The following is an 11,607-nucleotide window of genomic DNA, read 5'->3' as shown; positions in this document are numbered from 1 at the left end:
ACCGCGTTACCAAAACCTGGCGGTCTAACACAGATATTACGTTTTTTTCCCCTCGCTTTCCCCTTTTTTCCAGGCCTGCCCATGTCTCCCTTCCACGAGTGCTGCCTGCCCCCGGGGCTGGCGTGCCCCGAGCCCTTCGCCGTGACCCGCAACGAGACCTGCGTCATCAAATACCCCGACACCGTGGTGGACATCGTGGAGCCGGACATGCCGCCCTACTCGGTCATCTACCCCGGCCCCACGCTGACCACCTTCCCCCAGCAGACCGTGGTGGGCTCCACGGCCCTGCTGGACATCAGCAACCTCCTGGGCTCCCGGGGATTCCATGGGTTCGGGGGTAGGTGCGGGCCGGGCGGGGGTTTTAACGCCGCGTTCTCTTTTTTTGACGCTTTTTTCCCTCCTCCTCCTCCTCCTCCTCCTCACTCATCGCAGCTGTTTTGTTGTGGAACTTGCAGGCCAACCTAAACCTTGCCTGGATATCTGTGGATAGACCCGAGAAAGCACAACCCCCCCCCCCGAGCAGTCAGACAGAGCCCGACCTAAATGTTTGCGGATAACGGATTGTAGAAGTGCCGAGCGCCCGAGGTTCCCGTGGAGTCCGTAAATCCAGGGATTCCTGGCACTAGACCTGCCCGAGGACTAGGATTTCCAAACCGCGAGAAAACTGAAATCTCTCTATTGACCTCATGCCAAATTAGGACGAACCAAAGCCCAGAATTTTCCAAGAAACCAGATTTTAAAATATATATATATATCTCCTTTTTTTTTTCTTTTTTTTTTTTTTGGTTTGGTTTTGCTAAAAGCTGTGTGTCAATAAATTCGTTTTTATGCCAACGCGGACGTTTTATTATCAATTTCTCTCAAAATAAAAAAAAAAAAAAATTTATAAAATCCATCCAAACGATATAAATGAAAAATCTTGGGTTCCAAAATGAAATTTTACCCAAACTCCTCTTCATTTGTGAGTTTTGCTGGACCACCAGCATTTAAAAAGAAACAAATGAATCAGCTCTACTTGGCATTTCTGAGAATTATGAATATTTGTAGCTCCTTGCTGTGCTTTATTCCTGCTTAGCGCCCACCGTGTAACGCTCTCCCAGCTTCCTTTCCTGTCTTTATCTCGTTTATTGCAAATCAGGGGGGAAAAAAAAAACCCAAATCAAAATATTCCCAGCAATTGTAAGAGCAAATCTCTTCGCAAAATCCTTCTGCTGAAATCTACGAAAATCGTGGGAGTGGGGATTTGTTGTGGACCCTCCTGGAATTCTTTGATTTTTATCCTTTCCAGCCAGTTTTGCACTTGTAAATCGAGTTTCTCGTTCCCATTAAATGCTGTCATGCAGATGCACTTTTTGGGTTTTGCTTTTTTAGGATGGTTCGGGGCGGAAGGGACCCCAAAAAAATCATCCAGTGCAGTGGGCAGGGACATTCCCAGGTGGCTCCAGCCGGGCCTCGGACACTCCCGGGAACAGGGAATCCATGGAATCAGTTGGGTCAGGCCCTCACAGGGAACAATTCCTGCCCAAATCCGACCCAAATTTCCCCATTTTCAGTCTGAACCCACTCCCCCGTCCTGTCAGCCCAGTTCTGATGGAAAACTTCTTCCTCCACGGTTTCTTTGGAGCTTTGGTGGGTCCCAGAAGTGACTTTGGGGAATTTCCCTGAGCCTCAATGCCCCCCACTTGGGTCAATCAGGATTTGGTTAATCAGCATTAACCAAAACTCAAAATTGATGATTTTTTTTTGAGTTTTAACTCTCAAAATCGATGAGATTTTGCCTTTTCCCAGAGTTCATCCCGCCTGGATTTCAGGGTGAGATGCTGCTGCCTCCAAGTGCTGGGCCCAGCGGAAAAACGCGGATTTCATTTTTGTTTTGTTTTTTTGTTTTTTTTTTTTTAATTAATTGAAGGCCTGGAATGAATTTTCCAGCCGACTCACGAGGCTGTTCCCCAAAAATAGGACAAAAAATCCTGGGCCAAGCGTGTCCAGGCAGGAGCTGGGCACTGTCACCTCCCCGGGGCACGAGGCTGGGACAAGCTGGGCGAGGACAATCTGCAACGTGTGAAAGAAATAAATACAAACATAAATGTGAATATAAAATATATAACATAAAATATATAACATAAAATATGTAATATAAAATACATAATATAAAATAGATAATTAAATATACACATAAATATATACATATACATAAAATCTACATATAGATATACATAGAAATACTCTGTATTATGTATACATTGGCCAATATTTGGTAAGTAATGAGTGATTAAGCTGAGAATTAACGAGCTCACGTGTCCCCGCACCGGAATTTCCAGGGAATCGCGTTCCCATCCTCCTCCCTCACCCTCCCTCCGGCGTTTTCTGCCCACACCGATCCACTGAAAATCTTGTTCAATCCGCAAAACGAAATCTGCAAATCTGCTTTTTCCGCAGCTCGGCCCCCGGATGATCCTTCCCACAGTAATGACAGAGGCTTGGGGAACAAACATTAATTGCCTCCACAAACATTAATTATCTTTGTACACAAGCCTTGCGACACTTGGGTTTGGACATCCAGATGTTGGGCAACAGCTGCACTTTAGAAACACGAGGATGGGGAGTAGAATCTTCCAGGATATTTTTATTTTTACTTTTTTTTTTTTTAATTGATTTACAGCTATTTTACTTTTTTGGAGTTGTTTTTCGGTTTTTATTTCGGCCAGGAGCTGTTGGGAATTTTCAGTGGAGCACGTCCCCGGTGCTTGGATGATGGAATTGGCAGAAATTCCGAGGCGATGAGAAGGGCAAAAACTATTCCCTGAGAGGGGGGCTCTCCGAGTGTCTTTAAGGAAAGATTTTCAGGATTTTCCCCGGTTGTTTAACCCGGATTTCCATAGGAAAAGTGCGCCTGGTGTGGAGTTCACAGCATAAAATATATTAATTTCGGAATCAGCGCTTTCCTCCCCAGCAAAGATAAAATCCTGGGAACGTTCATCCCCCTTTTTCCCGGGGGAGAAGAATTCCCGATCCCGTCCTGACACTCCTGATTTTCCCTCTCCTTTTTTTCCCCCAGTGTGGGACCAGCACTGACCCTTCCAATCCATCCCATCCTGATTTTTCCCTCATTCCCCAAATTTCCTGCTTTTTTTTTTTGTTGTTGTTGTTCCCTTCACAGCGAGCTTTTGGCTTTGCCCTCTCAAGGAACTTCCTGGCAAGGAGCATTTAGAGCTATTGAGAATTAAAAAATTCCAAATCCTCATTTTTTACCCCGGTTTTTTGGGGTTTTTTGGGGGTGTTTTGGGGGTTTTTTTGTTTGGGGTTTTGTTTTGTTTTTGTGGGGTTTATTTTTTTGGTTGGTTCTTTGGTTGGGGTTTTTTGTGGGTATTTTTTGTTGTTTTTTTTTTTTTTTCTTTTCCTACACTTAAACACCGGAACAACAAAAGAAAAAAAAACCGTGATGAATCAAACCACGCCTTATCAAACCCCAAATATTCAAACATCAAGCGATAACATCACTCAATTGAGCACAAAAAAAATTCCATTAATGACTCTTGGTTAATAGTCCAGCCGCGGAATTCCATGAAATTCGTCCCCCCGGGGCAGGTTGGTGGCAGCAGAGGCCGGGATTTGTCACCCTGGAGCCACCCCGGGAGGACCGAGGTGACATCGAGCCACACCCTGAGGTTCCTAAAAATTCCCGGTTCCTCCTCCCGCGTCCTTTATTTACATTCCTGTGGTTTTTTTACATTCCCGCTCCCATTAAACAACTCCGGCTTTCCCTGCCCGAAAACCCTTCCCAAAAAAACAAACAAACAAAAAAGTGGGATTTCCCCTGGAGGGGTGGGGAGGGATTCGCCGGGTGAATCCACCCTGCAGGGTGGGAATGATTCCAAAGTCCAGTGGGAATAATTCCAAAACTCGAGTGGGAATAATTCCAAATTGCTTTGGGAGTAATAATTCCAAAGCCCAGGGGGGAATAATTCCAAAGGTGAGTGGGAACAATTCCAGGGAACTTTGGGAATAATTCCAAGGGAACTTAGGGAATAATTCCAGGGAACTTTGGGAATAATTCCAGGGAACTTTTGGGCATTTTCAGGCCCCACATCACAACTCAGGGCCCTGACAGCTCAGCCTTTTCTTTTTCCCCATCCATTCCTGCCCTGACGGTGCCAACAGCTCCTCCAGCCCCTTCCCCCGGGTCAGGTTATCCCGGGAATTGTCAGGGATCATCCCTGGGATTGTTTCCAACCCAGACCGGCCTGGGATTCACCCCTGCCTGACTCCAGGGAAATGAGCAGCACCTCCAGCATCCGCATTTATAAATATATTGAAATTCCTGGAATCGTGGGAAAGGGATTTTGGAATGGTTTGGACTGGACTGGAACTCCGAAACCTTCTCATTCCATGGGCAGGGACATTCCAGGTGGGTCCAGCCTGGCCTGGGACACTTCCAGGGATGGGAAAATCCAAGGAAAAACCTGAACCAGGGAAGGATTTATCCCTAAAATCCCAAATAAACCAGCCCAGGGAGTCCTGGAATGGTTTGGGATGGAAAAGGAACCTCATATCCCAAAAAAATCCCACCCCAGTTCCATGGGCAGGGACATTCCCACCATCCCAGGTGGATCCAGCCTGGCCTGGGGCACTTCCAGGGATGGGGAATCCATGGAATTCCTTGGATTGCCTCCCAGGGAACAATTCCTGCCCCAAAACCCCACCCAAATCCCCCCTGTGACCTCATTCCCTGTGTCCCGGCCCTGCAGTTCCTGAGGGAAAATCCTTTTTCAGCTTCCCCTGGAGCCCCTCCCGGTGCCTTTTCCTGACTCGGGGCTTTTCCTGGGATGGAATTAAAACAGGGAAAAAAAAAATTTGTGCTGAAAAACAAAAAGTTTGGGGGGGCGGGAGAAGGAAAATCTTCGTGGGAAACTGAGGCACGTTGTGCAATGCCAGCAGAGGGAGACGCAAATTCACCCGAGGAACTCGGATCCGCGCCTCTGCCTGGCCCCGGGCTCCACCCGAACACCAAAAACACAGGATTAATTAAAAAAAAAAAAAACAAACAAATGCAGCCGAGCAGATTTTGTATTATTTATATGATTGAATTTGCTTTGGTGCACTGGCCGAGCAGGTATTTTAATTTTCTTGTAATTATATATTAGTATGTATACTAATATATAACTTTTTTATATATATATATATATATATATATATATATATATATATATATACACACATATATATATATATATACAAATATATAACATTTTTATATATACACTAATATATAGCATTTTATATATACACACTAATATATAACATTTTTGTGTATATATATACTAATATATAATATTTTGTATATACAAACATATAACATTTATGTATATATACTAATATATAACATTTATATATACAAACATATAAAATTTATAATGTTTATAATATTAATAACATTTATTATATTAATATTAATATTAATATTAATATTAATATTAATTAATAATAGAACAGGACTGCTTTCCCTGGGCGAATTTGGGGTTTTATGCCCACCCTGGTGCTCTTGGGAATAATGCTAATGTTAATGTTAATGTTAATGTTAATGTTAATGTTAATGTTAATGTTAATGTTAATGTTAATGTTAATAATAATAATAATAATAGTAATAATAATAATAATAATAATAATAATAATAATAATATTCCGCAGCTATCCCCGCCGAGATCAACCCGGGTCACTCCCTGCCCTCACTGGGGGGGGTCACCGCCGGGGATTTGGGGGATTTTGGGGATTTGGGGGATTTCGATTTTGGGATTATCCGACTTTCCCCCGTGCGAAATCGCAACCCCTGATGGCGCAGAAGCGCGGCGGGGTTGCGTTAATTGCGTTAATTACCCGCTGATGGGCGGGATTCTGCTGACGCCGCGTTTGTCAGCGGGCGCAAACCCTTTGAAGCGAGGACACGGAGCGCTGAAAAAACTCCGGCATCAGCTCCCACCCCAAAAATCCTCCGCTTTGATTTTTCCTCCTGACTCAGCCGCGCCTCGGGGCTCCCCGAACCGGTTCCCCCACCAAAAAAAAAAAAAAAAAAAAAATCAAATTATTCCTCATTAAAAGCTGCCCCAGCCCTGCGCAGGGATGCAATTTTGGATTGAAGGTTTATTAAGCGATATTAAGGTTTTGTGTTGTGGGGTTTGTGCAGTCTGCGCTCGTTGTTTTTTTTTTTTAATTCCCTTTGTTACTCACGGGATGGTTCGGGGGCCCGAAAATTCACTTTAAAATTCACCTTAAAGCTCAGCCAGGTCCGCCCCTGCCGCGCTCGCGGCTCCTTCCAGCCCGGCCTCGGATATTTTCTTTATTTTGGAGGATTTCTCCTTAAAATCGGGGTTGAACTTTGCCTAAGTGTTCTGGCTCTCGGGGATTTAGGAGCGATTTTCCTGCTTTCTTTGCCGAGTAAAAAGGTGTAAAAAAATCAAAGCAGGAGATTTTCCAAAGGGGGTTTTGAATTTATGGGAGAAGAAGGGATTTCAGTCTTCTAATTCTGAAAAAAAAAAAAAAAAAAGAAAAAAGAAAAAGAAAAAAAGAAAAAGAAAAAAGGAAAAAAAAAGTTTCGAGAGTGGATTTTCCCAAAATTCCCTGGCAAAAAAAAAAAAGGCTGTGCCACCCCCACAGGGACAAGAATTTCCAAATGGCCATAAGGGAGACGTGGAAAATTCAGGGAGGAGAAGAAAATTGACGAGTTTTTGGGGCTCCTCCTCATAGACAACGTCCGTCCAACCACGTTAGGATTAAATCCTGGGGGGGGGGAAATAATAATATAAAATAAAATACAAAGTAAAAACAAAAAATAAAATAAAATAAAATAAAATAAAATAAAATAAAATAAAATAAAATAAAATAAAATAAAATAAAATAAAATAAAATAAAATAAAATGATGCCTGTGCCATGTTTGGATCCTAAAAAGCTGAACAGGACCCACAGGGCTCCAGCTCTTCCAGAGCCCAAAATCCGGGTGCTGTGCGCTCCTTTTTTTTTCCTTTTTCCCTCCGGAGGGAACCTTTGAGCCTGCAACGAGCTTAAACCCACCCCGGGGGATTGTGACATCCCAGGAAATTTATTCTGATTTTATGAGGCGCCTCCAGAAACCCCGCAGGGCTTTTGGAGCTTATCGGGAATATTCCGGAGACATCAAAAAAAATGATATAAATATATATATAAAAAGAGATTTTCAAAGGGGATTTCAAATCCTGCGAGTTTTGTCATGCAGGGGAAATCATCTCATGGTAATCACGGTAATTACAGCCCGGAGGATCCGCGCTGCCGTGACCTCACAAAGAATAAATTATGGAAAGTGCTTCGTCCAAACTCCACAATTGGCATAATTCACGGACGGCTTCGTTTTTTTATTCCAGAGATAACCCCGAGCTTCGCTCTGTCGGTTCGCACCCTGATTTAGGAGCGCACGGGTAAATCCCGCCAAGATTAGGGAAAAGAATCCCTGATTTAAATTTCAATTTAAATTTCAGCGAGGCGCGGACACAATTCCCAGTGTCGGGTTTTGCTTCCGTCAGGAAAATCATCTTGAATCCCGACTCACTTCATTTTTTAGCCACGATAAGCCAAAAAAATTAATTAATTCTCGGTGCGTTTTGGCACTCCAAGATCCCCCTGTGCACTCCAGTTTTTAGCCACGATAAGCTAAAAAAACCTCATTAATTCTCATTAATTTTTTTTTTCACCTCTTAATGAAACCAGGAAGGGGAAAAGCAGGAAATTCGGAGATGAAAAGACCTGGCGGGTTTCCCCGATCTGCATTTTTTTGGGGGGGAGCTGTTATTATTGCCCAACGCTGCTTTAGATAATCATCAACAGCCAGGAAAAAAAAATATATATATATATATATAAAAAAAAAATTCCCGCGACTCCAGCAGCGATCCCGGCACCGAGTAATTAAAAAAAATTACACAAAGGGTGTCTCAGCCGCCCCCGGGCGTCCAGGGGAGGATTTAAAAACCAGGGGAGGATATAAAAACCCTCAGCACGCCGGGTTTTTCCTCACTGCCTCTCCTGACTTCTCTCCGCCTCTCTGAGTAAGTTTTCTCCTCCAAAAACATCTCTCTTTTTTATTTGGATTTCTCCTTAAAAATCGGGGCTGAACCCTGCCTAAATATTCTTTATTGAGGATATCTATATTCTTGATTATATATTTATATATTTTTACATTTATAATTTATAAACGTTTTAGGATTTAGGAGCGGGGTAGCTTTTTTTTTTTTTTTTTTTTTTTTTTTTTTTTTTCTGCTGGTGGTTCTTCCCTGCAGGAAAAAAAAAAAAAAAAGGTGCAAAAATCAAAGCGATTTTTTTTTCCAGGGGGTTTGAATTTATGGGGGAAGGAAGGAATTTCAACCTCTTAATTCTGAAAAAAAAAAAGGAAAAAAAATTATTTGGGGAAGGGATTTAATGGATTTAACTTCGTGTTCGATTTTGCGGCACGATCAGGGAAGGGTTTAGGGTGGAAAAACTGTGGAAAATCCCGCTTGGAAAGTGAGCTCGGTTCGGATTAAAATGAAATCCTTCATTTAACTGGAGCCGCGTCGAGCTGCAGCGAGCGATGATTATGGATGATTAACTTAACTGCGCCAAGAACTTTCATTTCTCACTCTTAAAACTGATTTAAAACTCTGCTGCAGAGATTAAATTCGGCATTCCTGTAGGTCAGTGCTGCGTTTTAACTCGAGGAAATTTGGAGGGAAATACCCTGCATGGGTTGTTTTTAATTTTTTTTTAATTATCAGAAGGATAAATTTGATTTACGAGCTTAAAAAAAGAATATTCTGACGCTCCACCGGGCTTTTATGTGAGGATTTAACCTGAAGAAATAAACATTTATGAATAAATTTCCCCCTAGGTGAAAATGTCATTTTTCTTATTTGGGTTGACTAGATCGCTGTAGAAACATTTCAACACATGTATTATATTATATAAATATTTTAATTATGCGTTTCTCTTATTAAACGAGCCCTTAACGCTCCCACCTATTCTCAGCTTTTTTGCGGTTTTGGGAGTTTTTTGGGGTTTGGGGTTTTTGTTTGTTTTTTTTTTGTTGTTTCTTTGTTTGTTTTGTGTTTTGGGGTTTTGTTTATTTCTTTTGTTGATTTTTGCGGCTTTTTTTTTTCCCTTGTGTTTTAAAAGAATATTTTCCTGCTTCTAAACAACAGGAACCTACAAGGAAAATACCAAAAATAAAATGTTTAAAAAAAAATTAAGCAGGGTGCTAAGCTGATTATTCCACGCTGAAAAATGTGGAAAATCCGGATTTTTTTGTTTTTTATTTCCCTTGTGGGAGGAACAGAGACGCGCTGTGGGAACGAGTTCCAGCTCGCCCTCGGGAATTCTTCCAAAGGGCAGGGCTGGGATTTGGGGGTGGATTTTTGGGGGAAGGTAAAAAGGAGGAGTCTGGCTCCCGGGGGAGGAGGAGGAAAAAAAAGGGAAAAGTTTCAGGCGAGAATTCAGAACAAACAGGAGCCGGGCGACAAAACTTGCTCCTAAATTATCCCAGAGGATCCCCTAGAGCCAAATGTCATTAAAGGAGAGATCAATTATCTGAATTTATGTCGATTATCCCGCCCGGGATCTGTAAAAGAAAATGTCAAATAGCCTAGAGAGCAATTCTGCTTTTTATTTTAATTACCTGTTATGAGCCAAATGTCAACAAACAAGCGAGCAACTCTTATTCGAAATTATCTCATGGAAAGTGAAGTTTCCTGGTTTTTCCCGAGTTATTTCTAACGAGATCTCGGAGCGAAATGTCAATAAACCAGCGCTCGAGTCGCGTTGTTGTTGTTGTTGTTTGGGGTCTTTTTGTTTTATTTCTGTGTGTGGTTTTTGGGGAGTGTTTTGTTTGGGGTTTTTTGGATTTTTGGGGGGGGGTTGTTTTGGTTTGAGGTTTTTTTTTGTGGGTGTGTTTTGTTTGTTTGTTTGGGTTGGGTTTTGGGGGTTTTTTGGTGGTTTTTTTTTGGGAGGGGGTGATTTGGTTGGTTGGTTTGGTTTTTTGGTGGGGTTTTTTGGGGGGGGTTGTTGTTTTTTGTTGTCTTTTTTTTAGGAGGGGTTGGGGTTTTCTTTTTGTTGTTGTTTTTTTTTGGTTTTTTGGGGTTTTTTTTGTGGGGGGTGTTTGGTGTGACTTTTTTATTTTAACCCCTCAAATGCCTTCCAGCCTCTCCCCTCCGCTCCAACCATGGCTTCCACCCAGCTCTCCTGCGCCACCCCCTGCGAGCCCAAATGTCCCCAACCTGTGGCCAGCAGCACCAACGAGCCCTGCGTGGTGGCCTGCGGCGACTCTCGGGTCATCATCTACCCCCCGCCCGTGGTGGTCACCTTCCCGGGGCCCATCCTCACCACCTACCCCCAGCAAACCGTCGTGGGATCCTCGGAACCCTCGGAGGTGACCCTGGCTGAGCCCCCGGCCCCTCTGCCCGCCGATGTCACCTCCAGGCTGGAAGGCGACAAAGTGGCAGCTCCGGTGCTGGCCCGTCCCGAGCCTCGCTGCGCCCCCAAATATTCCTACACCTATTCATCCCAATGGACTCATCCCTGCAATTCCTACCGCTCCGGGAAGCGCTGGTAGAGCGGGGGGGGGAAGATGACGAACAGCAAGGGAAAATCCAGATTAAATTCCGATTTTGATTTGGGGTGAGGCTGCGGGGCTGCTCCGGCTCTTCCCGGGAGATCAGCCTCCCCCCCGAGGAGGAGCAGACTCGTGTTTGTAATTAATTTCTCCTCGTTTTTCCAAAATTTAGAGCTCCGGGAGCTCAGCCCCCGGGACGGGCAGGCTCATTTTTCCAATTCCTCCTTATTTTCCCTTAATTTAGAGCTGTTCTCCCACAGCTTTTTCCAGAGCGCTCATCCGCTTTCCGCCGTGCTTTTGGCTTATCCCGGAATTTTTTTTTTTTTTTCTGGCTCTGAGCTTAGAGAGGTGACTTTGAAACGCTCGGAATTGCACAGGGTGACGCTGCCGAAAAGGGAAATGAAATTCCCATTTTTCACGGGCGGCATCGCTCGGATGCTGCTGGTTTGCCAGAGCCTCGCTGACCCCCTGGGACGACACTCTTTGTGTCCTGTGCAGTTTTGTTCCACGGCTGGAGGAAAGCTTTCTCTATCCGAATAAATTTTTCTGTACTGGAAGATGTTTTCTGTTTTCCTTAACGAGGTTAAAAAAGAAAGGAAAAAAAATCCCCAAAAAAACCCCCAAAAAACCAACAAAAAAAAACCACAAAGAAACAAAACAAAACAAAACAAAGGGAAGTTTGGACGGGATATCACCCTCAGGGATATTTTGGGATGTCTCTGCAGGGCCAGGGATTGGATTTAGATGGTTCCTGTGGGTCCCCTCCAGCTCAGGATATTTTATAATTCCATCACAATAAATGCCCTCATTCTATGATAAAAACTTCCCTGATGTTCCATTTTTTATTAAACCTACACCGTTGTTTACCCTCATTTATAGGGATCCCACGTTTCTTCTTAGAGTTCAAACGTCACAAAACCCCAGGAACATTTTTTTTTCCACATTTAACATGTGCTGAACATTCGACACTCCCCAGGACCCTCCTGAAGGAGTCCCGAGAGGG

The 11,607-nt window shown here is 43.5% G+C and overlaps 1 protein-coding gene across 1 annotated transcript; it reads left to right on the top strand.

The window, feature by feature from the left end:
- Positions 1 to 8,027: 8,027 nt before the first annotated feature.
- On the top strand, positions 8,028 to 11,161 carry LOC136303020 (feather keratin 4-like). The gene is made up of 2 exons (XM_066206605.1): positions 8,028 to 8,070; positions 10,194 to 11,161. Exon 2 carries the CDS (start codon positions 10,215 to 10,217, stop codon positions 10,602 to 10,604), a length of 390 nt encoding a protein of 129 aa, XP_066062702.1. The 5' UTR covers positions 8,028 to 8,070; positions 10,194 to 10,214; the 3' UTR covers positions 10,605 to 11,161.
- The last annotated feature ends 446 nt before the right edge of the window (positions 11,162 to 11,607 follow it).

This window comes from Chamaea fasciata, unplaced genomic scaffold (assembly GCF_029207755.1).
Source record: "Chamaea fasciata isolate MVZ Bird 193981 ecotype frontalis unplaced genomic scaffold, bChaFas1.0.hap1 SCAF_31, whole genome shotgun sequence".
NCBI lineage: Eukaryota > Metazoa > Chordata > Aves > Passeriformes > Sylviidae > Chamaea > Chamaea fasciata.
The sequence above is the reverse complement of the archived record's forward strand: the minus strand, read 5'-3'. Positions and strand labels throughout refer to the sequence as shown.

What these genes read in the sequence shown, in the direction of transcription:
- LOC136303020 (XM_066206605.1), top strand. Translation starts at nt 10,215, where the DNA reads ATGGCTTCCACCCAGCTCTCCTGCGCCACCCCCTGCGAGCCCAAATGT.